The sequence below is a fragment of the Alligator sinensis genome, unplaced genomic scaffold, assembly GCF_000455745.1.
Source record: "Alligator sinensis unplaced genomic scaffold, ASM45574v1 scaffold1204_1, whole genome shotgun sequence".
NCBI lineage: Eukaryota > Metazoa > Chordata > Crocodylia > Alligatoridae > Alligator > Alligator sinensis.
Window position 1 is genome coordinate 1064868 of NW_005842412.1, and position 25603 is coordinate 1090470.

Consider the following 25603-nt stretch of genomic DNA (forward strand, 5'->3'; position numbering starts at 1 on the left):
ACTCTTTCCTGCCTATGCAGGGGGTCGGACTCGATGACCTATTGAGGTCCCTTCCGACCCTAGCATCTATGAATCTATGAACAAGTTTTGGTTAAAACACCGCCGCCACCATTTTTCAGTGTGGGGATGCTGATACATGAGATGCTGCAGGCACTTTAATTAGAGCGGCTCTTGGATCTGCTGTAATTAAAGTGCCTCCCCAACTCACACTCCCGGAGCACGTGTATAAATGCCCTTTTAGTCTCTCCTTTCTGCCAAATAAGTCACTTATGCAGGAATCTGTGTAGAGAAGCAGAGGGAAATGCAAGCAGCTGGGGTTCCCAACAGGAGGCGGCGCTGAGGAAGAAGCAATGAAATCTGTGCTCTGATCTGAATCCCTATCTGGTTTTGCTATACAGAAGGGGAGAAGTGGAAATCCCAGAAGTATTTAGGAGAATCACAGGATTAAAAGGGACCTCCAGGGTCATCTGATCTAACCCCCTGCATCCACGCAGGATCTCCTGTTCCTAAGCCATCCCGGACGGATGCCTCTCCAGCCTCTTGGAAACCTCCAGTGAAGCAGACTCTTCATCTCGCCTAGGCAGCTTGCTCCACTGCCTGATTGCTCTTACTCTGAGGAAGCCCCATGCAGCAAGGGAGCATAATTTTCTCAATTTTTATTTTGGCAGTCTTTCAAATAGTATAAACCTGTTCTCATGTCTCCCCCAATCTTCTTTTCTTCAGACTGTACATACTTGGTTCCTCCAACCTTTCATCACCCTGCCCCCTCAGAGCCCTAATATGACAACTGCCATCCTGGCCATCACCAGAGCGCAAAGCAAAGAAGCTGTCGGTTTCTGCTGAAAACCGTCCAGATCCTATCGGACAGCGGGAAGGGCAGAGGGTAGGTGTACTCAAATCCAATCACAGCAGGTGAGCCAAGTAGTGAGATGTCCACCAGGAATTCGGTCTGGCAGACAAGTACTCACTCTCCTGCCCACAGTGTCCTCCCCACAGCTGATAGCTGCAGGATAACCAGTGGCAGGAGAAACATTGCATGCCTGGCCTGATATACCAGCTGAAGTGGATCAGGTTAGGAGTGAACTGCTGCTGCTGCTCTTCAGCAGGTATGGCTCTGATCCTGAAGAAAGAGATAAGGCATAAAAGAGACAAAAAAGGCATTAGAGAAGGGCTGCCAATATCCAGAATCATGGCATTAATGTTGCCAGGTGTTCGCTTTTCTGCTAGCCTACCCACATACTGCAATTTAGGTATGGAGAGAGAAAGAGAGAGAAAGAGAGGAAAAGAGATAGAAAGAGACAGAGAAAGAGATGTGAGAAGGTCAAAGCCTCTGACTAGTGGCTTGTTCCAGTGAATAGCAGCCTCCTATTTTCACTCAGGCCAAGGTATCCTCCAGGACCCTGCATGATAGAGGCAGGGGTTTTAATACTGGTGACCACAGTCTGTTCCACTGATAGCTGATAAAAATTAATTTACTCATTTTACAGAACAGCAACAAGGACACAGAACACTTATATTTTTGTGGGGAGAATTTAACTGATTGTACATTACTATCTGTTTGTAGGAATCCCCACATTGGGCACAGGTAGATAGCGACAGCTTTGTCTGGCCACAAATAATGCGAGGATCTCCAGTATTGTTAGAGCATATGGCAGAGGAGGTAGCAGTTCAATAATACTCTAAACCCAAAGTTATGTCCAGGAAGAGGAAAGTCCTCTAGGAATTTGCCCAGGGCAGTAAGTTTTGAACCATTTATCTGAGGGGAAAAGACCGGGACCTGGTTCTGATTCATTTCATAATGTTAATGAAGCTTTGAAAAAACAGACATAGATACTGTATTTACTTGAATGTATGAGGACCCTGATAAGATGATCCCTCAATAATTAGTGTATATATATGTAAACTGTAAAAATTTGATATAATTTTCCAGGTATAGAATACAATTATTGGAGATTTGCCCTGAATTTGCCTCGCTCCCACTGCTACTGCAGGGAAAATAAATCTTGCCTGCCCCCAACTTCTTTCCCCTGCAGCTCCTTCCCGCCTTCCTTACTTGCATACAGTGAAATTACTACAGGTACCCATACACTTAGCCCATCCAGAATTGATGTGGTTTGCCTCTTTTGAAACTGCTGCAAGTTTTAGCACAGGTACTCCATAAAACACACTTTTAAGTGGCACTTCTATACCTACGTGTGTATATAGTAAAATTATGCATGCCATCAGTCCAAAGCCAAAGGCTCCGCTGTGGGAATGAAGAGGAAGTAAAAATGTATTCAATGTAGTGGCTCACCATGACTTAAAAAAGATTTGGTGCTGAGGGGGACTGAGTGCAATGGGTACTGCCTTGTGGTATGTTCCCATCAGCATCTCTGCCTTTTTGGCTAAAATCAAAAGTAGCATTTTTGGCACCCAGGGGAGGGTGTTGGGGCTTGCTATGGCCCTTCTGGTGCCAGCCTGGAATTGCACTGCCTCCAGGCCCCATTCCAGTTCCCTGTGGAGGGAACGCCCGCTCAATTTTTAAGGGTCACTCACAAAAATGGTCCCCATCCCTTGGCAAGGGAGATACCATCTTCTCAGCCTTGAATTGACTCGAGCGTAGTTAGAGGGTGAAGGCCTGTCCCTCGCACTGCAGGTAGGCTGACCCTTGAGAGAGTCTACAAATGCCTCCAAATGCAATGATCTTTGCTACAAAATTTTATGGTGATGGGGTCTGCCTTCAAGCTTTCCCCCTAGCTTGCTCCTTTGGCCTTTTGCCTAGAGACAAGTGAGACTAGGGGACATCTGAACTCCAAGACCTCTGGGCTTGGGGCTTGCACATAGGATGGCTGCCATGAATTTGGGAGTATCTAAAGCCCTAGACTGATGAGTCTGGGGCATAGGATACTTGCCAGTGGTAGCGCCACACAGACTTGAATGACTGAGCTCTGCTCAGTCAAAACTTGGAACTTAATTCGGAACTGATTTGGCCCTGGAAACAAAATTTAATAATAATAAAAAAGAAATCAGTATGTTTGTCTAATATGGGTGATGTGTTTTATAGTCATGCTCAGTGTTGGCTGCATTTAATCAATTTTATACAGTAGTTGGTTTCCATTAATGAGCACATGCTGCTTTTGGCGGTAGTTTCATGTTAAACGATATTTATGGAGGTTTCCTTATATGCAAATATAAGGTGAGGGGCTTCTTCACCCATGTGGGTTGGGGGGGGAGGGAGGACACCTGTCTTGTATTCAAGTAAATATGGTATTTTAAACCATAAGGCATCACTTAAGAATGCTGCACCAAAAGAAATCACACCATCCCTGCTGTGCTATTAGCACTTCATTAGACAGATTAGAGGTGTTACCGCCTGCTGTGTATCTCAGAACTGTCTAGAGGAAAGGTGGAGATAAGGGATAAGCAGAGCAAAAACTGATAGCACAGAAGGCTGCCTACCTATAAATGCCAACCAGGATCTCTCCCGTCTATGTGTGAAATACATGGCCAGAGCTGAAAGCTCAGAGGGGAAAACACAGAGCCCAGCAGGCATGAAAATCCTGGTCCTACTGCAGCCTGCAGGGAACTTGTGCTGTTCTTCTGCAAAGGGGGCCCAAAGGAAGAGGCAGGGAAGCTGCAACCTCTGCATGGCCCAGGTCCATCCTTCACTGATGCTTTCTGCACACCCCACACAAAGAAGTAGGAACTTGGGAAGGACGGAGAAAAGCACAGATGTGACTATCGAAAAGGTGCCTACTGAAGCGTCAATCCCTGGAGCTATTGCAGACAGAGCTGGGGTCGGAGAGGGACAGAATCCACCCTTGACTCCCAAAAATCCCCTGGAGAAAGCCTGTTACGCTGAGACCCTCGGTAAAAAGTTCAGTACAACGCCAAGCAGAGAGCTGCTATTCTAACCCCTTCAGGAGATAGCAACTTCTGCCTTTACGCCTCTGCTTTTTACTGTGCAAGTCACCACAGTATCAGGGTGCCTCAATTCACAGACAAGGAAACTAAACTAACAAAGATTAAATGCGAGGCCTGAAGCCACACGCAGGAGTCAGACAGAGCCAGTACTACAACTCTGTTCTGGGGCTTACCCTATGCTTCCTCCTCCAGATTTCTCCTCCACAAGCCATGAGCTGTGGCTCTGCCTCTTCCCTCCTTAGGCAGGCAGCAGCATGATGAAGAGCTGTGGACCTTTCCACAAGTCCACTCCCAGGAAGAAGGAAAGGCCTTTCAAAGTTATTAGGAGAATGATCAAGCAGATTTTAAATCGTTCTGTGACTCAGAGAAGACCAAGAAATCTTCCATGCCTGGAAAAAAACTTTTGAGAAAACAAGACCAGGAAAGCTTCTTAGAATTCAGGATAAATAATTCAGTGTTTAGAAAGGACAGAAAACTGAGAGCCCTCGAGAGGAACATCGCCCATTGTATTTATCTGCGTGCCAAGCACTGTGTGCTGCAGACACAATTAAAAGCCAGTTTGTTCCTTCCTGGCACGAGCCGCTTCCCTCTAATTCACACTTGCCCTGAAGTCAACTCATTTTTGTTGCAGCCCATGAACATCTATTAACCTAATTCCAACTCCCACTGACAAAACCTGAAACCAGGGATCCCTAGGAAGCCAAGCTCCTGCATTCCCAAGGCGGCTGGAAGCCTGACTCCGCAACACAAAGTTTTGCTGATTTAGCTGTCTGCTCGGGTTGTGAAAAGATCATATCCCCTAGCCTAAGTATGTAGGCCAGCAAATCCCTGGGGTGAACATAACTCTGCTAGCAGAAGATGGCTTCTGCTTACTTCACTCGCATCGTTCAGGGAAGTGGTATCACATGCTGACAGAAAAACCTCTTCTGCCAATATGTGCTGCACTATTTTCACTAGTACAGCTCTAGTGGCGGGATCTGGGGTGCAGACAAGAATGGGAACACTGAAAACAAAGATCAGCCTTCACCTGCCCAGAAATACATATGTTGGGCACATGCGGGCAGGGAGATTACATTGTAATAGTCAGAGATGGACATAACTAGGTATAACTATTTTGGCATTAACGGATGCAATGCAGGGCCTATCCTGCTGTGAGGAATCTCAAGTTCATTCATCCCAGACGAACATTAACCAGACTTTGGGATAAGTCACACCAATGTCTGACCAGTTGCAGAAATTCTGCTTTGCCACTAAGACATCTAAGTGGCATTTATTAAGTCACAAAACTTTCTGCTTCACCCAACATAAATGCCCTAAATACAGCTAAGCCATCTAGATCTCTTATGTATCTGTATTTCCATCCAGGTGACTAGGTTGGCCCCACTGCATGTGTGCGACATTGATTCAGTATGGCCCGCAAAGGGACTTTGTGCACAGAGGGCCCCTCTGTCCTGCTTGGCCCAGACACCATCTGGCCTGTGGCGTGTCCCACCGTCCCCTGGGCACGCAGGCCCTCTGCAGCCCCCTACCCCAGCCCTGTGCTGCTGCTACATCCCATCACCTGTCTGTAACACTGCTCACTTGCAGATCGGTAGGGCCATGCAGCCCCGGGCAGGATGGGAAGAGGGTAGTGAGGCCAGGATGGAGCTGCAGTGTCAGAAGATAAGGAGAGGTGTTTGGTGGGAGGCCGTGCCAGGACAGGGCAGTAGGACCAGCAAGAGTAAGGCTGGGGGACAGGAAGCATGGTGAGCAGTGCAGTCAGTATAATCAGGGTGTGGGGGTGAATAGGAGACCCCTATGGTGGGGGCAGCATGTTGTAAAATCATTGCTGCAAACGAGCATGGTTGCCAATCCAAGATAATTTTTTATCGACTTTTTTTTTTTTTTTTAATTTGGTTGGTGTTAAACTGGTCTTTGTTATGGTTGTCCAGGGGCTGGCAGGAGGGTCATGTAAACCACATCAGTAAAAAAGTTTTGCTATCAGTAAAAAGTTTGCAGATTGTTATTAAAAAAAAAAAGAGAAAAATAATTAAAAAATCTTGAGTTGGCAACCCTGCCCTGTATAAATCACTGTATATACAATTTCTCTGAGAGTATTTTAAGTCTGTTAAATGCTTTGGGTTGAAAGATGACTTATAAATATATGATCAGTGTTGCTGTGCGTCTTGTCCTGAGGCAGCTGAGGACAACATGCCAATCAGGAAACAAGTAAAGCAACATACCTGATTACTGGTATTTTCTTTTCAATAGGTGATGCTGTTTCACGTAGTCAAAGCCACGCAGGCTTTTCTGGACAACTGATCCCATCTATTAGGCCATGTGAGTCAACTTCCATTCAGTTCATAAAGGGAACAATAGTTAGTGCTTATGGTAACACACAGTCTGGCTCATGTCTTGGCTTTCATATTGACTTGCTGTGTGACCTTGGGCAAGACACTTGGTTTCAGCGTGCCTCAGTTTCCCCCCACTCTAAAGCAGAGGTAGAAGCTCCATTTGCTCTCTGTAGGCAAGGCATCAGGGGCTGTCTTCCCTTTTTACTTTTAACTGCATCGGGGGAAAAAGTGTAAGAATCAAAATGTAAGAAATCTCAAGGACATGACATTTTAGCAGAAACAGCCTTTCTAACTGGAATTTAGGAATGAATTAAATCTCATAGTGAGGAAATATTGCTGTTCCCTCTGTAAATACAGCCCACTCACAGCCTTAAAGCTGATGCTGGAAGCCAAGGATTTGAGCATTGTACAACATCTGCTTATGTCAATGAGTTTAAGCCAGTAGGCAGAAGACTACAGTGGTCTCGAGAAGTTTATCATAAGGCCGAGCTGTCAGAAGGGTCTTGATTTAATTATGCAGCCAGACTTGAGTCACTCATATTAAGGCAGTACCAGTCCTGATGTGAAGTAACAGGCATAAAGATAAAGGGAGCCTTTTCCTTTTTTCTCTCTATAATTTAGACCTGGGTTCATTACATTTCACCCAATGCTGCTTTCTCAAGGAAAAATCTCACAGCAATTTGATCAAATAGGAGTTGCCAGAAAGGCACTGCAATTTGTCAGCTCTTTTACTTGTCACTTCAGAAATAAAGGAAAATAGACTATGAGAAGCAACCCTACCTTGGCAAGGCACTGGATGTCTGAGCACACATCAGTTCTTTCCCATCTTTGCGATCTATGAGTCTATTACTGAGGCATTCCTCATAGCTCAGATGAAGCAGAATAGAAATGAGTACCTGCTCCCCCAAAACCCCACAAACTCATATTTCTGTGCGGCAGTTTAGAAGAAAGTTGCATTGTGCAAAATGTATGAATTGTGATAGATTTTGAACCAGCGGCATCAATACACCTCAGCAGGTATTAAAATGAACCATGTGTTCACAGGAACCATGGCACACCTCGCATCTGGCCTGGAAGCTGCGGACATTAAAATGGCACTGGCATGGACAAATTTTGCCCTGGCAGTACAATAGCTTTGATAAAAAAGTTAGTCAAGCAGCACAAAGTCTTTTTTTTTTCCAGTCTAGACTTTCCGTGGTCTTCAACCAAACAATGAATCACCAGGAGAGGGGCCTTGCCATACTTGTAGGGGATTTCAGGACTGAGCAGGAGAGTTGTATGACTAAGGAGACTAAAAAGTTATGTGATGTCCAAGACTGCTCTGAGTAGCTCTTTCTGATCATCCAGTGCACTAAGATAAGACCGGGTAGGAGGAGAGGAAGGTCTTGGGATTCTTAAAGGATGGAGCAAAACTCCAGTACAATGAGGGCAGTGAAGACAGGGATTTGCCCAAGGTTATTTATGGTTATTTGTAAAGATTTCGAAGTCTCTCCTGTTTTCTAGTAGAGCGCCAGCGTGGGTAGATTTAGGAATCCCTTTGGAGTGTCTGTGTTACTCTCTTGCACTGTCGTGCTGTCCACAAAGGGGAAATCAGTAAAGTAGTGGGCCCCTAACTTCTGTGAAATCTGGAGCATCTGACAACTAGTGGAGAGGCTATGCCAGTGGGAGGAGAGATCCCTGGGCTGCAGGGGGTGGGGGTTGGTGCTTTCCTCCATGACAGCGGTGGATCCCCCCAGGCAGCGCCCACCCGCAGGCACTCAGCCTGGGCGGTCCCGGGGGGCACCGCAGCCGCAGAGGGAAGCACTGGGCCCCCACGCAGCTTAGGCAGGCTCGGAGGGGAGGGGGAGATCAGGCTTACCACTTCTTTTTCCTCCTTCTGTGGAGCCTGCCTTCCCGGGCTGCCGCCAAGATGCCTGCACGGTCACCAAGCCGCATGGAGCCCGGTGCTTCCCTCCGCGGCTGTAGAGTAGAAAACTAAAACGCCTCGGAGGTGTTTTACTTTGCAGCGCCCCAAGTCATTTAAGGTGCATTACGCCGCTGAATGTCCTACAGCAGCTGCCATTAATGTGCAATACGCCGCCGAATGTGCAAACAGCAATGCCATTAAAGCGGTGCAAAAGGCATTTAACCCCCTTTGAAGTGTTGTCTACAAATGGCCTAGGAAACTAGATTACAGGTCTCCAAGATGACTGGCAGACGCAGGGTCCATAACCAGATTCTCTGCCCAGAAACCCAGCACCATAAACCCTGTCCAAGAGCAGGATTAGTGTCTAGGACGGGGGTGATGGTTGAGGTTATATAAGAGTATGGATACATGACAATAGGATATGTGACAGCAATAGCCTTGAGACAAGTGTGTTTATAAAACACCTTGGACTGCTTCACTTGTACTCTGTTGCACGAATTCATCTCTGCTGAGAATAATCCTAACAGTCTAACTTTGGGACCAGATCCCAAATTCATTTTTCAAGTCTGCCTCCAACAAAAACATTCCCCTTTTTTCCTCTAAATGCAAAGTTGCCCTCAAAAAGTCACACTGGTCCAAGGCTCAGGCCTTTGCAATGGGTCCACAAGTTGAATACCATGCCAATCTTTCTCCTACCATCTACTTTCTGCTACTGGAGGATGGAGGATTTTTTTTAATGAACACTGGACTGGAATAGGCTTTCTGGAATCTCAGACCCCTGTATTCACAAGCAACCAATTTCCCAAGGAATTCCCAAAATTGCCACTTCAGACCCTCACCAATACAAGGCACAATACCTGAAACCCCATAAATGCCCTAAAACCTGCTGTAGGTAAAAGCAGGGGAGATAAGGGCAGTGCCTATGTTCTGCTACTGAACCAGCATGGAAATATTTGGGTTATTACCCAGACATAAGAGCCTAGGAAAAGGGTGGTACCCAACACTGGAGAGAAATGCAAAATGCCCAGTCTGGGCATTTACAAGGGGGATAAAGTCCTTCCTGGCCCCTATGGGTAAACTGCAAAAACCCTAAAGCATGACACTACCAGACACCTACAACGCCTGTCTCTAGACCTGAAACAGAATATAAAACCACAGCAATGGCATTGCCAGTCACAACTATTCAAAAATAATGAGGCAAGCCCCCCAAAATCATGAGATTTCTCCCCTCCCCTCCGTGGTATTAGCATGGTCTGCTTCTCCAGGTAGAGGGAAATGAAAAACGATACCATCTTTGAATCAGACTGAACTCCCAATAATTCCTCTAAGGTATTTTTCCCCGTGCAACTGTGCAATTCAGAGTACACTACAGGATGACAAGAGATAGCATTTTTATTGGCACTCTTTCAAGATGATGTGTTTTACTCACTCATTGTTTCACCACTCCTGAGGAAGTGATTTCCTCTGGAATACAGATGCACTCATCACACAACAAGCCTCCACTGTGCTGGGAATGAAAAAAAAACCAGCTAGAAAAAGACAGCGCTCCCTCCCCCTTGTGCTTACAGTCCTAACCTCAAGATGAATTACACCCGGTAGTGACTATAGAAAAGCAAAGGTTTTTGGTTTTTTTTGCATCCCAAGCAAAAAGGCTCATCTCATTTAACTTGAAGAAATGGGGAAATGCTACTTTATTTTATTTTATTTTGCTAACGATGCTTCATACAACACTGCACCTCCCGAGCAGCTGTTGCCTGTCCCTTTCTGTATGAACATCCCTGCCGAATTTTTTAATCCACATAGCACCAAAAGCCTTTATACTTAATGAATTTCTCTCAGAAATACATCAAAGACCTTTGTGCTTGCAACAGTCCTCGCCAGGGGAATTGCAAATAAAAGCGTTTTGCATAAGCTTCCCACTAGGCTTTTTTAACATTTCTTTGCCCAAGTGGAAAATTATTGAGGTGATTCAATTCTTGCAATGTCCCTCATTCTTATCTACCCAAAGTATCTTATCCTCAGATCTGGTGATGCAGTGTCCTTCACCCCAGAGGCTCGGAGTGCGCTCAAGGACTCTTTCAGAGCATCCTGTAGCCCACAACTTACTTTCAGTGCCCGTTTAGCAGGGGTGAGTAATAAAACACAGCTAAGTTAAGACAGGAAGCGAATGCTGTATCAAACTGAAGCTGGAGGGAGAAATTTGAGGTAAGCAGAATGTATTGATCTGTTTGGGATCTGGCCAGTGCATGAAGGGTTAACTTGGAAAATGCCCCCAGAGATCTCCAAAGACCCTAAATGCAAAGAGTTTGAGGCTACTTCCTTGCTCCCTGTGAGCGGGAGAGGCGAGCATAGCAGATCCAGTCCAGAATTCCTCACACACAAGGCAAGTTTCTTTGGGTAAATCCGACATCTTTTATTAGACCAACTAAAATAGTTGGAACATTTTTCCAACTACTTGAATTGGTCTAGTAAAAGATACTGGATTTACCCAAAGAACCTTGTCTGCCCTTGTCCCTAGACCAACACGGCTACAACCTATACCCTCACACACAAGTAACTACTTGGTAAAGACTAAGAGAAGGAGGCACAGCAGGGGACATTCATGCCTGTGTATATCGGGGCATCCGAACCCCAAGATCTCCAGGCTTGGCCCTAAACGTAGGATGCCTGCCAATGGATTTGGGAGTATCTGAAGTCCCAGGGGGATGGGTCGGGATGGAGGATGCTTGCCGGTTCCAGCCATGCCTGGTGTTTAGAAGGATTGAGTTCCACCTGCTCGATCAATACGGGTTTTGGAATGATTCAGTTCTGCTCAATCAATACGATTTGGAACGGATTTGGCTAATTTGACCTGGAACACAAAAAATATTTAATTAAAAGATCTAGATATCAACTTCTGTGCTGTGATCACTGCCTGGAGGTACTGGAGGTCAGATTTTCAAAGGTATTTGAAGCACCTATGGATGTTGGCTGGTGCTCCTTGTGACTGTCAGGAAACTAGATACCTAACTTGCTTAGGCACTTTCAAAGAGTCTGCTAGGTTCCTATCTGATTCATTTGACCCTTCAGATTACTACTAGATCAAAGAAAACCACTCTGCATGGGATACACCCATCCTCCACCTCTCTGGCTTTTCCTTGAGCATCTCCTGGACAACATCCACGAGGTCGGAAATGTGTTAGCCTGCAGACGTCGAACAAGACCACAGCACAAGATAACGCAGCTACTTAAAAACACCTGTTTCCATCACAACTACAACTAGTCCAAAATGTGTCATTCAAACTGGCTTGCCAAAAAAACCATGTTTCTGTCAAAATAAAAAATTCAACAAATATTGAAAAAAATGCCCCTCCACCCCTTTCAGGGAACAGAAACCTCAACATCTTTGAAAAAAATCCAAAATCCCAAATCTTGTTCAGCGCTGGTTTTTGTGAGCAACAAACACGCTTCTGTGGCAGCACCAATAATGATGAGATGTTTTACATGAAAAGCCAAACACCCTTCCACAACGTATCTTTTTAAACTATTTAGTTACCGGTAAAAGTCAACAGTCCACAACAATAAATGGAGCCGCATGTTCTTCAGCAGGGCTGCAGCACTAATCAGTAATAAAGAGGGGACTGAGAAAGAACAATAGCTAGCAATTCCCTGTTAGGTGCCAAGGAAAAATCGCCACTCATTAAAACAAGCTGAAAGCGGAGAGGGATCATGATTAGCTCGGATGCTGTCTGGGAGAGAACTCAAATGCAATGAAAGCAGATCAGAAAGGGCAGCTTGGACACACATGAACGCTGTTTGTTTCTACAAGCCAGATCCCTCTGGGAAGAGATCAAAAAGGTGCATCACCACCCCCACCCACGACCGCACCAAAACACATGGCAGATGAAAGATGTCAGCGCTGCGCTGATTCGAGAAAGAAACCCATTGCTTATGCTTGACCTCCTCCTCTCTGCATTACAAATCCACCCACAGACCTGCAGCACATCAGCTGAGCCCGACAAGCCTCACTGTTTGTCTGCTTCAGGCTCAGGAGGCTAGTCTGTGACATCCTTCGGCGAGAAAACGCTATCCTGTTCATACCCCGAGCAGGCCGAGCCGGCTTAGTGAAAACAGCCAGAGCCGAATCTGAATTCCAAGCAGCCTCGGAATTCAGAGATTCAGGCAAGACGGGAGGGGGGAAAAATTCTTATCAAGGAACCGCTGCTGAATATTTCACAGTGGCCAGGAGGCTGCGGATCAAAGCTACCGTATAGTGTATCCACCATTGTGCTTGCCACCTTCGGAGGCTTTAATAAGCGTCTACAGCTGAGCTTCTCCGCAGTATGTCTGCTGCTATAAGCTCGCTGGCCCTCATCTTTGCTGCTTTCCTGTGCTTGTTTCTTTTCTGAAATGCACCTCACCACCAGGGTTTGGGGTTTTTTAAATTTTGTTTCAAGGGCCAAATCAGTCCTGAACCCTATCGGGAAAGCCCAGCAGGCGAGTTCCAGATTTCGACTGAGCAGAGCTCAGGTGTTCAAGTCTGCATGCGTGGCTCTGCCACTGGGCAAGTATCTTCCTATCCAAACCCATCAGTCTTGGGCTTTGGATCCTCTGCAAGTTCATGGCAGGCATCCTATGTGCAAGCCCAGAGGCTTTAGGGTTCAGAAGCCCCCTAGTCTCACTTTCTCCTAGCCAAAAGGCCAAGGAGCAACCCAGGGGGGAGTGTGAATGTGGTCATCACCAAAGTATTTTTTTCTTTTTCATTTCTTTTCCCAGGCTAAATCAGTTCCAAATTAAGTTCCAGATTTTGACTGGGCAGAGCTCAATCATACAAATGTTATGCACCAAAATGTAGAAAATCCACCTTTCCCCCCTGGGGGTGAACAGGTCGGCAGGCCTGCTGGAGAGCTTGCACGCTGTGTGCGCAGAGAACAGGCCATATGCAGAAGACCCTGTTTGGCAGCCAGCAGTGACGGGACTAGGAAAGAATGGGGCAATAAAGGCTGAACCTCCAGGCAGCACCTGACAGCGTCCTGAACACAGGTTCCCTGCCTGCAGCAGGGTTTCTCCGACTTTTTTGCAGTACAGACTGCACCTACCAGGGAGACCGTCTCCTGGGCATCTCCCACACGCAGTCGATTTGACTGCCTCCCTTCCCTGCTGGTGGCTGTGCCCAATTGAAGTGACAATGACTGAAACTGCCTGCAAGGAGATCTCTCTTACTATGCACCTTGCTATTCATTCCACCCCCACAAGCTTTCCTCCTTCCTCTGCACATAATTCAACTAAAGGCCTACATACACTGCCTCCATGGCGAGCTCAGGATGATTACCGAGATGCATACCTCACCCCTCGCTTCCCTCCCGTGCCCGTGGAGTGCCAGCAACAAGGCAATGAAGTGGCTGTGGAGACCACTGGGAGCATGCTCAGAGCTGCTCTCAGGCTCCCTGCCCCAAAGTGAGTTCAATGACATGGCTTAGGGCTGCTCCAAAACAATGGCCTGGCCTCATTTTAGAGGATTTGGTGCACCTGGAGTTGCCCCACATGGGTAGGGCATGATTCTAGGTCAGTATTTCTCAACCTTTTTCAATACAAGGCACCCTGCAATAAACTCAGTGCATGCCTCCATAACTTCTGCAAATATAAGGGCACCCTTTTTCAATAACTAACTTATTTATTACAGTGCTTATCTTCTTGCAGAGGGGCCAGGTAGTGGAGGTGGGGGAAACTGCCAGGCAGGGATGAGAGTGAGCTGGCAATCCTGACATCTCTCTTATTGCCTCGCTCTTTGCTGCACACTTCAAAGGACCCCTCGGCACCCTGGCACCTTAACTGGGAACCACTGCTTGATGTGATGCACCTGGGATCAGCAGAGAGGCAATGTAGACATGTGCTTAGCAGGCTTTTCCCACCATTTGCATGCTTCTTATGTTCTCAGTCCCCTTTCCCAGATATCCAGACCTTTCTGTTGCATAGTAATTTCCCAGCTGGAGATCTGTTTTCTATCCTCTGAGCCTGATGGATGCAGTTTGGTTAGCAGCTCCTTGAATCCAGCTCCGGTTGGCATCCAGGCAGTGCCCTACACAGCACAGTCTGGAGAGCACTAGCAACAAGCAGCCTCTCTTTTTTGTTGATTAAAATCTTCCTATATCACCTTTCTAGCTCATTTTATACCCCATGGTATGTAAAGCAGTCAGCCCCACAATGGATCTCATGCTTTTGAGACAACCAGCTGTGCAGCTCTGTGGTTGGCAAGTGGCGTCTGGAAGGACCTGACAGTGGGGAACAGCATTCATGGCTCCTTCCCTTGGTGCACCAATCTGCTCCAGCGGGCTGGTTCAGTAGGAACCCTATAGGATGCTGTCTCTGGAGCCACTTCCAAGTTATTTAGCTCTCCTGCTACCTCAGTCTTTTAACTTCCTACATAACGAGGAAGACAAATCAGAGGCAACACCACCAACAAGGACCATGCTAGGGAGGACTGCAACGGAGAGTACAGTGCAGATGCTCCAAGTGCACTACACCAGATGTAACAGGATGTGACACAGCTGCCCTTGGAAAGGCAATGGAAATGCATCCGAGATAGAGAGTTTATTACGCACACCTCCTGTGCATGGTAACGCCCAAGTTCATCTTTCTGTTCCCGATACACAGATGCTACATTCGCCCAGCACTTGGCTCTCACCACTGCTTCTACTTTACCACACATGCTCCTTGGTTTGTGATGTACCCTCTCCACCATACCTCATGCACCTGGACATTTTACTCATACTTATGAGCAACGCACAGCAGCACATATCATAGCAAGCACCTGCTGTCAAACACAACTATGCACAACTCTGTTATGCAGGGTTTGAATTAGAGGGGAGCTCAGGGGGGCTGAGCCCCCCCATAAGAGACGAGAGCCACGAGCCTGCTCTGAGCCTTTCTAAGCAGCTCAGGTGGTGGTGATGGCGGCTCCTTCTGACTTTCATCTGCCACTGCTGCAACCCCCCACAGGAGTAGGAGTGTAATTCAAACCCAGCCCTTATCCCAGGTGTGGTTCATATACACAACCAGACTTTGACACTGCAAATTATTCAAAAGGAAGGATTTCATTAAAAGCTCTTCAGGAATAAATTGCACCCTATATGCCAACTTCCTTTTACTAGAAAGAAATGAACTTCAATTGAAAGTGAGCAGTCCTCAGAAGGAGAAGGATTTCCATTGTCAATGATGGTGTTCAATAGGAAGGAGTTGCTTTCAGTGACAGACTATTCATACCAGGTGGCTAGAGGACAAGGTCTCCCATGACAGCATCTGCCCAGATGCTTAACTGGAACTCATCCAGAGTGCAAAGAGATAAGCCCACTTTCCTTGGATCACACTTCATTCTCTTCCACTACTAGCATGATGGGCTAAGGGCCTGAAGGGGTCTTTTCCATCTCTGACTTACAGGGTTCAGAGCACTGGAAGCCTAGAAAAGCTTCATTTCAAGGTCTAGTAATACAAATAAGCATTGACTGGGTTTATCTATGCAAGACATTTACTGTGCAGTAGACTAATTAGCCGCACAGTAAATGTCTCAGCATCTACACATGTACCCCTATTAAGCTGGAGTAAGTTAATTTATTCTGCAGCAAGATAGTGCTTGTAAATACAAGTACTATCCTGCTGTAGAGTTTTTTACTCTTCAATAGTGCAAGTGTAGATGCTGCCCTGGCTGGTTGCGGCATAAGGGTGCTTCAGTTTGGGACCTGCCTGCTGGCTAGCCCCGCACTGAAGCACCCTCGTGCCCCAGCCAGCCCCTCTGCAGCACATTGAGCCAGGGTGAGCAGCTCCAGGCTGGCACACTGACCCCCAGGGTCACCTGCCAGCCAGGGCTGCTCCACCCCAGCTCAATGTGCCGCAGTCTCGGGTGCCCGTGCAGACGTGCACCCGGCGCCAATTAGCTCTGGAGCTTATTGCTGCGCATTAAGCACATGTAGATATGCCCAGTGAGTAGCAGAGTGCCAGTATGTGCGTAGAGTTTAATGGCTTTAATGGTTAAAGGTGCTAGTGTCTTGACCTCCTATTTACATTGATATAACCTGAAAGCTATTTGTCCAAGCTGTCTTGATTTTCCTGTTCTCCTGTTACCCCTCCTTAGCTATGGGGTCACTGAGGAAATGCGGAAAACACGAAGACTCGGTGGGTCTGAACGGCAAAGTAAAAAAGCAAGAGCTCTGACAGGAAGAGCCAAGCACGTCTCCTACCTGATTGCGTTCATTAGCCAAGGAGCCCTTCCCTCTGGATGGGGAACAGCTGCCATCTAGCTGCTCACTACAATCCGCTGTCCACTGTAAAAGGGATAGAAAAGTATTGTGTAAAATAATAGCTGGGTTGGGAAAACTGCTGAGTCAAAGCCTTGCACAGAGGAAAACGCGATCGAGCTGTTCTTGGCAGCCCAGGGAACGCTCTGCTGTACATGTCTGTGGGTGTTTTACAAGAGGGACTAAATGCACAGTAGCACCTACTCATGTGTTGCTTTTATTCTAGTCGCCTAATAAAACAGAGCTAGTCAAACACGTCACCTCCACATCCCCTTCCAAGTCACGGTTTCTTTTCATATTTTGTGCAGTCTGTGGAACCCTCTTGCTGACAATTAAAGAACGAGTCAAGCTCAGGGATTTCGGTACAATTTTGAAATACTGGCTCCTGAATGCATAAAGGGGCAAGATGCACAAATAACAGCAGGAAATGAAAGAAGAAGGCACGGTGGCTGTATTCAATAGGCCTAGCACAGATTCCAGAGAAAAGCTTTCCTAGCACAGCTACAGAAAAGTGATGATACTTTTAATCTGACTGAATAAGGCCTGTTTAAAGAGATGCTATACTACAGTGATATGCGGGTTTTTTTCTCAGTGAACTTAAATGGAGTTATACCAGGGATGCATTTACCTCACCCTGTTTGTCATTTAGGCCTCACACTATACCAAGCTTGGTTTAGTTGTAACTCAGTGCAGAGGACTGTATGATTGCTGCTGCTCCCCCAACATTGGACACCTTGGTTAGAGAAATTCGCTTTGGACCACCACAATTCTGCTGCAATGTGACCAGGAGCTGTCACTCTGTGAGCAGATTTGACTGGAGAATAACCCTCCTCCCCACAAAAAAATTGCCAAAAACAAAAAGAAAGTCACTTTCATGGAAAATTTCCATTGGAAAAAAATAAATAAAAGCATTTTCAGCAAAACGTAGCAACAAAAGTAAAATCATGTCTATATGAAAATGCGAAGGTAGTACTTGCTCTGAGCAGTAGCCCAGGTGCCTCGTGACCTGTTCTGTTATAGGCCAGGTTTCGTCTCCCATTACCAGTCGTGGGGTCTCATACAATGAGAGAAGGCAATCACAGAATGAGTCTCAACACTGTGCTTCATGAGACATACAGTCCAGCTGCAGAGCTCAGCCCTTGGAGGAGAACGGGGACTTGAGCAACTCTGACCTCCCACAAGATGCCCACAGAATAGTATTATAAGCACAACATTACAGTTTTTGAACATTCAGATTTGCAAAGAAAGCACAATGCTTGCTGCAGAACGCAAAAGAAAAACTGTCACAAAAAGCCTCATTTAGACCAAACCCTTTTTTGTGCTGGAGGGGAGGGGGGAATCACTCAAGACAAAGCTTTTACCCAGTCCCATCTGAGCTCCTGTGCTTGCTTCAACAAGAGATTAGCTGATAAATGCTATTCTGGAATCAGTCAGTCTGATGCAAATGTCAGTGACGCTAGTGCACAGGGAAGAAAATAATATATTAATTCCCTACAAGCAGCTGAAAAAAAAAGAAATGAATTTGTACACTTATGGGCCCAAGTGAATAAGGCTCCAAAACAGAAAGAGGGTCAGTATTAACAACTTCCACTTCAAAAGTGACCTGCAATGGCAATTCTCAGTCAACACCTAGATGACGTTACAACTGCCCGCAGTCTTGTCTGTGCTTCCTTCAAGTGCTCATCATTCTCCTGCTCTGTTTCTTTAACTCTTCTATGAAGTCCTTTTCCTGCTCTATTTAAAGCCATTCTGCTGGACTGCCATATCGATATACTGACCCGGGACAAGCCGCCCTGGAAGGAAAGCTATTCTGTTGTGTTCACAGCTGCAAGTGATGCGCGGGACTGTACTGAAGGTCAATCTAATTTACCCTGACTCAATTTCCTCTATTGTCACGGCTCCAGGATGCTGAGAACTACAAAGAGATTTGTGATAAAAACGAATAGGTAACATCTACCCTTCCTAACCTCCTCCAACACTGTCCTATGTCGTAATGCAAGTCTGTCCAGCTTCTAAGCACCTGGGGGCCAAATGCCCCACAGGCAGCACCAGCAGGGGTTGCATGCCTGCAGGCCACACCAGGGTGAGCCATGGTCCCCCCAGGCCATATAGTGCCTGGATGCCGTCTCCTCTGAGTGAGTGCAGTGGCATGGCTGGACCATGCTGCAGGAGACTCTGGGGGAGCAGGCTGCAGGGGTTGGGGACTGAGCTCAGCTGGGACGGTAACAGCAGCCACGGCGCTGGAGGAGGGGGCTTCTGTTCCCTGCTCCCACTCCTAGGAGGGGAAGGGGCAGGTGCTCACTCATCACAGCTGCTGCTGTCCTGTAGCCTTCCCAACCGAGCCCAGCCCCAGAACCACCCAGCTGGAGTGGGCAGTGGCAGCTCTGACACTTCCCCACCCCTGGGACTTTGGAGAAAGCAGCAGAGGCAGGTGGAGGATGGGGAAAAGCAGTGTGGAGGGGGCATGACTCAGACCAGGGAGGGAAGTAGGGCAGGACTCTTACCTGGTTTGGGGACTTTAAAAAGTTCCCGGGGGCTCCCCCTGCCTGGTCTGCCGGCACCAGCGGGAAGGGGGAGATGTTGGAGGGAGGAGAGAAAAGGTGGCGGTGAGGGGGGACATGGGCTGCTGTTCCTGCACCCTGCTCTGTCAAATTCAGGATCCACCTCTGCCCACCTCCCATGCACTGCACTCCCCCCGTAAAGGCTGCACCATTCACCCACATCCCTAATGCACCAGGCAGGAGCCTGCCCCCCTGCCCAAGGCACCACACACCCCCAGGCTCACCTTCAGCTCCCCCAGCCCCACCCTCTGGGGCAGGGGCAGGCAGCAAAAGCCAGAGGAGGGAGGGAAGCCCAGAGACTCCAATTATTCTTGCAATCGGAGTGATAGGGAGCAGTAACCAGGTAAGAGCCCAGGGCCACAGCTTAACCTCTCGTGGGCTACCAGTAGGACATCCCTGTAGTAACGTCTCCCTACATCACCTCAGCTAGGTAGGCAAGTGTTATCGTGCCTGAGGAAAACCAAAGCCCAGATGAATTAAGAGACTTACCCAAAGTTACAGACAGTCATTTGCAGAGCCTAAAATTGAAGCTCAATATAATATCAATCCAGGTCCTGAACATCAGGTCATCTTTCCTTCCGCAGCTCTCATAAAAAGAGAGCATGCCACTTTCTCTTAGGGTTACAGACACTTATGAAAGCTTAGGCATAGCTAGTTTATAAGATGCAATACTACTCTGGCTTCTGCCTTAACAAACACTTGCCATCGACCAGCACAGCTGTTTTATTAACCAGGTGAGGTTTTCTTAGTTTGGGTCATTTTTGGTTAAGAAGGATCTGTTCATAAGAAACAATTAAAAAAACAAGGAGGAAAAAAAGTGGTCAATATGCAAATGCCAATCGTCCCTACACAAAAAGGGGAAAATATTATCCTTTTGGACCCACCTTCTTGATAGGGTGACGAGGTTGGGTCCTATTGAAATAAGATCATAGGGCACCTATACACGTTATGGAGTTCTGCTCCGACACATGCTAATTAATTGAGTCTGCTGGAGTGTGCTAATTAGTGCATGCCAGCAGCCTCCGTGTCACATGTATCAGTGTCCCCACATTTCAAAACGGTGGAGGGGCTCTTTGAAGCTCATCAAATGAGCTTTAGTTAAAGCGCCCCCGCTGCCATTCTGAAGTGTAGGATGCTGAATACACATGACGCTGTGGGTGCTGCTCTCAGAGCCACTCTAATTAAAGCAGCCCCGCCATCACCCCAGAGCACATGTATAGATGCCCACAAAGATACTTCCTCTTCCTCACCTATCCGTGACACCCATTTGAGTGTTGAGAAGGCGCAGCTCCTCACTCGCATCTGAATCTACAAGCCAGATTCAGGTGGATGTCTCCGTGGTTTGAAAAAACCTAGATATAAGCCTGGGTTTGATGTTTCCTTCTGGTTACCTCTAGGCAGCTCCCCATAGTGTCTGGGCTTCAGTGACTTTTAAGTCTCTACAGGCATCTAACCCTGTCTCTTTGAATTGCCCTCCTGGGGCCAGGTCCCTGATTTTAAGGCACTGTAAAAACCTAAGTAGAGGAGTATAAGGGCCCTAGCTGAATTTTGCTCTTAATTTTCAAATGCAGACTAGTGTTTTGAGGTTCCCAACTTCAGTAGTCTTTAAACTGGGGTCAGATTAAAGTAGGGTCTTTTTAAAGATGGGCACCCAATAACTGATTCAGCTACAATCACCAGGGACTTTTGAAAACTTAGGCTGTGCAGGACAGAATTAAAACCCTGATCAGGTCACCAGTGGAAACGGGCATCACAGTCTGAAACCTTAATGCAAAACCAGGAAGCAGTCTGCCAGGATCCAGAGCTCACCTTAGAGAAAATGGAGCCCTAGGTGACCTTGTATTTTGGTGCCCCCCACCCCCGCCCCCAAGTCAGTGGTGCTGCTGGAGGTAGAGGCACAGGGAGGCGGGCAGGGGCACAGTCCAGCAGAGTAGCACGGTGTGCCAGGCAAGGGGGCAGTCATCACGGCGTGGGAGCACAGCAGGTGGACTAAAGAAGGTGCCATCCCACATGTGCCCGGCCCAGCTCCTCCTAAGCAATGGCTGGAGGTGGGAGGAGGAGGTGGGGGGCTGGGATGGGCACCTGCCTGGGGTGGGGTGGGATGGGGGGAGAGCACTGCTGTGAGCACAGGCAGCTCACACGTGTGCATGTGCATGTTTAGTGCCACCCTGGCCACGGTGCCCTGAGACATCGTGCGTGTTACCCACCCCTACGGCCGGCTCTGCCAGGACCCTTTGGAGAGGCAGGGACAGTATTTGCAAGCCACAGATACTCCGGTCAAAGCGTGTGTCACTTGCATAATACTGGCACTGGCCTTCACCTCCGCGGGATTGGTTTTTCTCTTTAACAAATATCAAATTCATTCTCTCTCTTTCTTTTCTTCTTTTTAAAGGAAGACAGAAGATAAGATTATTATTTCCCAGCAGGATTAAATCTCTTCTAAGCCTTGGACTGACTATCAAACTTCTGTTCTTCACTTGTGCACAACTCCAAAGCATTGTTGAACTTGACACATTTAATAAAGCAGCGCTTGCCTGTTTGACATGAAGTGCTGTCTTATCACTTCAAATACAAAAGTTCTCCAGCCATATGTTAAAAATAATGGTTTGGATATAGTTCAGGTTTCAGATATATTTTTTCCCCATTTTTTATGGCTTTTGATTTACATTTTTTGTAAACCTCCTTTCTGCACAAATTAGTCTTAAAAATGTTCTTTTACTGTTTTCTCTCTAAACCCATTGAGGGACTGCTACTGTTGTGTTGGTTCAGAGCTACAGAACTGATCTTCAGCTAGTGTATACCTCTGGAGCTCTGCTGAACAATGCTATTTACATCTCCAAAGGATCTGGTCCTTTCCATCTTGAAGGGATTTTCTTCCACATCTCTCTCTTTCAAAGTATGAGCGTGAGCCTGTCAGATTCAAACCATTTTGTGATTAATCCTCTGCCTTTAACACTTTTTTTTGCTGGCATGATTACAGAGACAGCAATGGGATTCCACCATCCTGAACATGGCACAAGAACGGCGAATCAAACCTCTCCTACAGCTCGCAGAAAAACAACAGTTCACTAATTGCTTAAATTAACATGTTAAGTAACAATCTCCATCTCAAGCTGAAAAGATGGATGCAGATTCCTTTCCAAGTGAACAATAGAGGTGATCAGAAAATTTAACCAAAACCTGAATGTCGACAAAAAAGTGGAAACTCAAATTCCTGAACTAGACTGAGCTACTCCGCGAGGCTTAAACCCAGTCCTCCTTTCCAAGAAGCGTGCTTTCAGTCACGCACTGACTTTGTACAGACACCGAGATAGTTTCAATTTTGCTGTGCACCCAGAGTTTTAAGAGGGCTGCTGTCAGCATCTGAACAAAACCAGCCTTCCACCCAGCCCCCTAACTCCTTGCTAATCAAAAAAGATTGGTCAGATGGGCATGGGCTCACGGGAGGAGGAAGGGGGGTTGCCTGCCTCTGTAGGGTGGAGCACAATCATTTTCCTAGGATGTATTAACAGACCACTTTCTTTTTGTTGCACTACAGGAGCAGTGGTAGTGCCTCACCCCCCTGCATTGCCTATGGCATGTATAGGCATTCTTGATGTGTGCCTTCTAGTTGCAGGGCTTCGAAGTGGAAATTCTGGGGAATCCTAAATTAAATGACTGCTGGCAACCCCAGGAGACTGGACGCAGGGCCCCAGGAGGCTGCTTGCAAGGGCTGCATCATTCTCTCAAATCCTTATACACAGAGGCATAACTAACAAATTTTGTGTCTTGGGCAAGACCCCTGCCAGAGAGTGGAGGTGGCATGCCAAGAGGCTGCCACAGCAGTCCCTGCACCCATCCCTACCACCACTGTCCCATTTGCCCTAGTTATGCTACTGCTTACTGGTTGCCCCACTCTCTTGCTCTACCTACAGATGGTACATGTGAGACATTACACCGCCTACGCTTACTGCTGGTATGGTCTAGTTAGCCCAAAGCCTTTGGGAAATAAAATGCGCTGCAGAAAATTGTACCTGGTTTGCACTGAACCTCTGGGCACAGGAAAATAATCTTGTTGTGCCAAGGAAATCTGCATCCGATCCATTGTTAAAGCCTCCGGTCTTTTGTTCAGATACACCTCTGGTACTTATTACATATTGCTTAGGGTGACCATATTTCTCTCATCTCAAAATAGGACGCCCCACTTGCTGTCAGGCTTAACTGCCTCTGAGCTCTGGTGTCAACTGAGCATGTTGGGGTGGGGGTGTATTTTGGGGGTCTGAGAGAGAAACAGTCCCATTTTTGCCAGGATAGTCCTAGTTTAAACACCCATCTCACTGAAAAGGGGACATAAGAGCTCATTTGATCAAACTGCCAGGATGCCTGGGATAGGTTTTCCAGACAAGACTGTCGCAGAAGGAAGTGGGACAAGTGCAACATGGCAGAGGGAAAGAACGAGAGAATCAGCAGAACTGTCCTCTGCTGATTTGAGATGAGATTTGCTTCAAGGCCTCACCCGATGTAATTTAAGTTCACGATGCTCATCTACTTCAGGCCTAAGATGAAGCTTTCTCTGTTCATTTTCTCTGACAGCATCTCCTAGAGCCTCTCTAGAGCTGTCTTTAAAGCCGTGTTCCTCAACCATGTAGTGCAAGGAGATCCTTTAAGGGTGCCACAGATTATTATCACACCTAGGTGTGCAAACACCTATCTACGATTCAGAAGATAAACCCAGAGATAACAAACAGGAATCAACTGTATCAAAAACAGGAAGAAAGAAAATTGCCCTGTTGTCTTCTTTCTGATTTCTTTGCAACAGAAGAACTACCCTATTATTATTCCATAATCACGGAATGATTAAAAGCTAATGTTTTCTGATGGGAGCCTTGAGCCTAATGAGGCTGACAACCACGGCTTTAAGGTCTTTCTCAAGGTGCAAATCTACCCTGCCTTCCCCAGGAAGGAACACAACCAACTACATCTCTTGCTCTTCAGGTCACGTCGCCTTGGACTATTTTAGCCTCAACCTCTCCGTTTTCTCCTGTTGGCAAAACAGCTGCCTCTTCCCAAGCCCCTGGGCACAGCTCTATTAGCATTACTGGCTGGGTTCCTGCCCTTCCTTGTGATGGGCACCGTGCAAAAGCAGAAAGATGCAGTCTAAGTAACCTGTGTCCCCCTGTAAAACCATAGTCACAAGTGACCATCTCTCAGTCCAGACCCCTGCTCCAAAAAACCCCCACTACAGTGACTGGGTGCCAGGAAGCTTCTAAAACGCTCCCACCTTGTCTGCAAATCAATCCAGGCAAGGCACCTCCTAAAGCCTGGGCCGCAATTTGGGGGCCACATGAGGAAGCACCACATCCACACACCTCCTGGCATGGCGCGGCCCCTGCAAATTACTGTGATGTTGAGAGAACTATTATTTAGTAGGAGTGTGGACACCATTCAGCTTATGAGAGCATCACAGCACTGTGCTGCTTACTATAATTTATAGTACAGCTCATCCCCTGAGCTGTCTCCTCCCTACTAACACAGACAGTGCCTGCACGGCCAGTTTGCAAACCAAACAGCAGCATGCAGCATGCGGCTAAGATTTCCTCGGCCTCCACCAGGACAGGAAGGGAGCACATTCCTGGACACGGCAGAAGACACGGTGACTCAGCCATCCCAATGGCCTGGTGGCAGGATGCATAGGTGCAGCAATGCATCACGAGAGCCCTTTGATCAGAGCCCGCCTGAAGCCTGCAGCAGTCTGGGTTGCGGCTGTGAGCTGTCACTGCCTCTGGCAGAGCAGAAAAGCTAAAAATGAGCTGGAGGAAGTTGCTAGAAAAATAAAAGCTGACAGGTTCACCGAGACCAGCATCAATAGACCGAGCATTTGTGGGAGGACTGGAAGGCAGGTAGCAGCACTCAGAGTAACTATAGCATCCCATCAGCATCCCATCCCCACATTTACCTACCAGCTCCCAGCTGCCCACAATGCCCTTTACCTATTAAGGCTTACTTAAAATAAAGTCTTGCTGGCAAAGAAACCTTCTTCCCTGTTTTTGGACAGTAACTAGCACACAGCAATCCCTGCTCCATGCCTGGGGCTTGTACAACCTCCCACAGCAACAAAGATGGACTCAAATCAAACCTACAGATCCAAGCTCATCTGAACGTCGGCATGTTCAGTTGCTTAATTTCCTCTCCAGGTTCAAGTAGCTAATGGCAGCAATACCGTTCCTTGGGGGGTAAGATCTGTAGAGCTGGGACTTGCATCTTCAGACTGTCTGACGTATATAAGTGGCCACTGTGGTCATAATATCTGGGCTCCTCACAGCCTTTAATACAAGTATCCTCCACACCCCGAAACAGGAAAATGCTACTATCGCAATTTTATGGCTGGGGAGCTGAGGCAGGTAAGTGTTTGCCCAAGGTCATACAAGGACCCAGTGACAGAGCCTGGATCTGAACCTAAGGCTCACCAGTCCTCAGCTCACTATCGGACCAGCCGCCTTCTCTAAAAGTAGATTTGACAGCTGAGATGTCAGGTAAGTGCTTAGCACATTTTGGCACCAAGATAGAGACTGAGAAAACCATCTGGCAGAGCTCATTTTCTCTATCTTAGGCTGACTCTGACTCTTCCCGAGAAAGGGAGGTTTGTTCCTG

At 47.2% G+C, this 25603-nt stretch overlaps 1 protein-coding gene across 5 annotated transcripts in view; it reads right to left on the reverse strand.

Annotated features, from left to right (window-relative positions):
• The window catches only part of CTIF (cap binding complex dependent translation initiation factor), a 325604-nt gene that overhangs the window by 215011 nt on the left and 84990 nt on the right, over positions 1-25603 (reverse strand). For 4 of the 5 annotated variants that reach the window (XM_025211551.1, XM_014522921.2, XM_025211549.1 and 1 more), the window contains exon 3: positions 16356-16439. The exons of the other annotated variant lie outside the window; for it this stretch is intronic. In XM_025211551.1, the coding sequence (XP_025067336.1) occupies positions 16356-16439 (84 nt within the window). The remainder of the gene's footprint in view (positions 1-16355; positions 16440-25603) is intronic. 5 annotated transcript variants of the gene reach the window in all.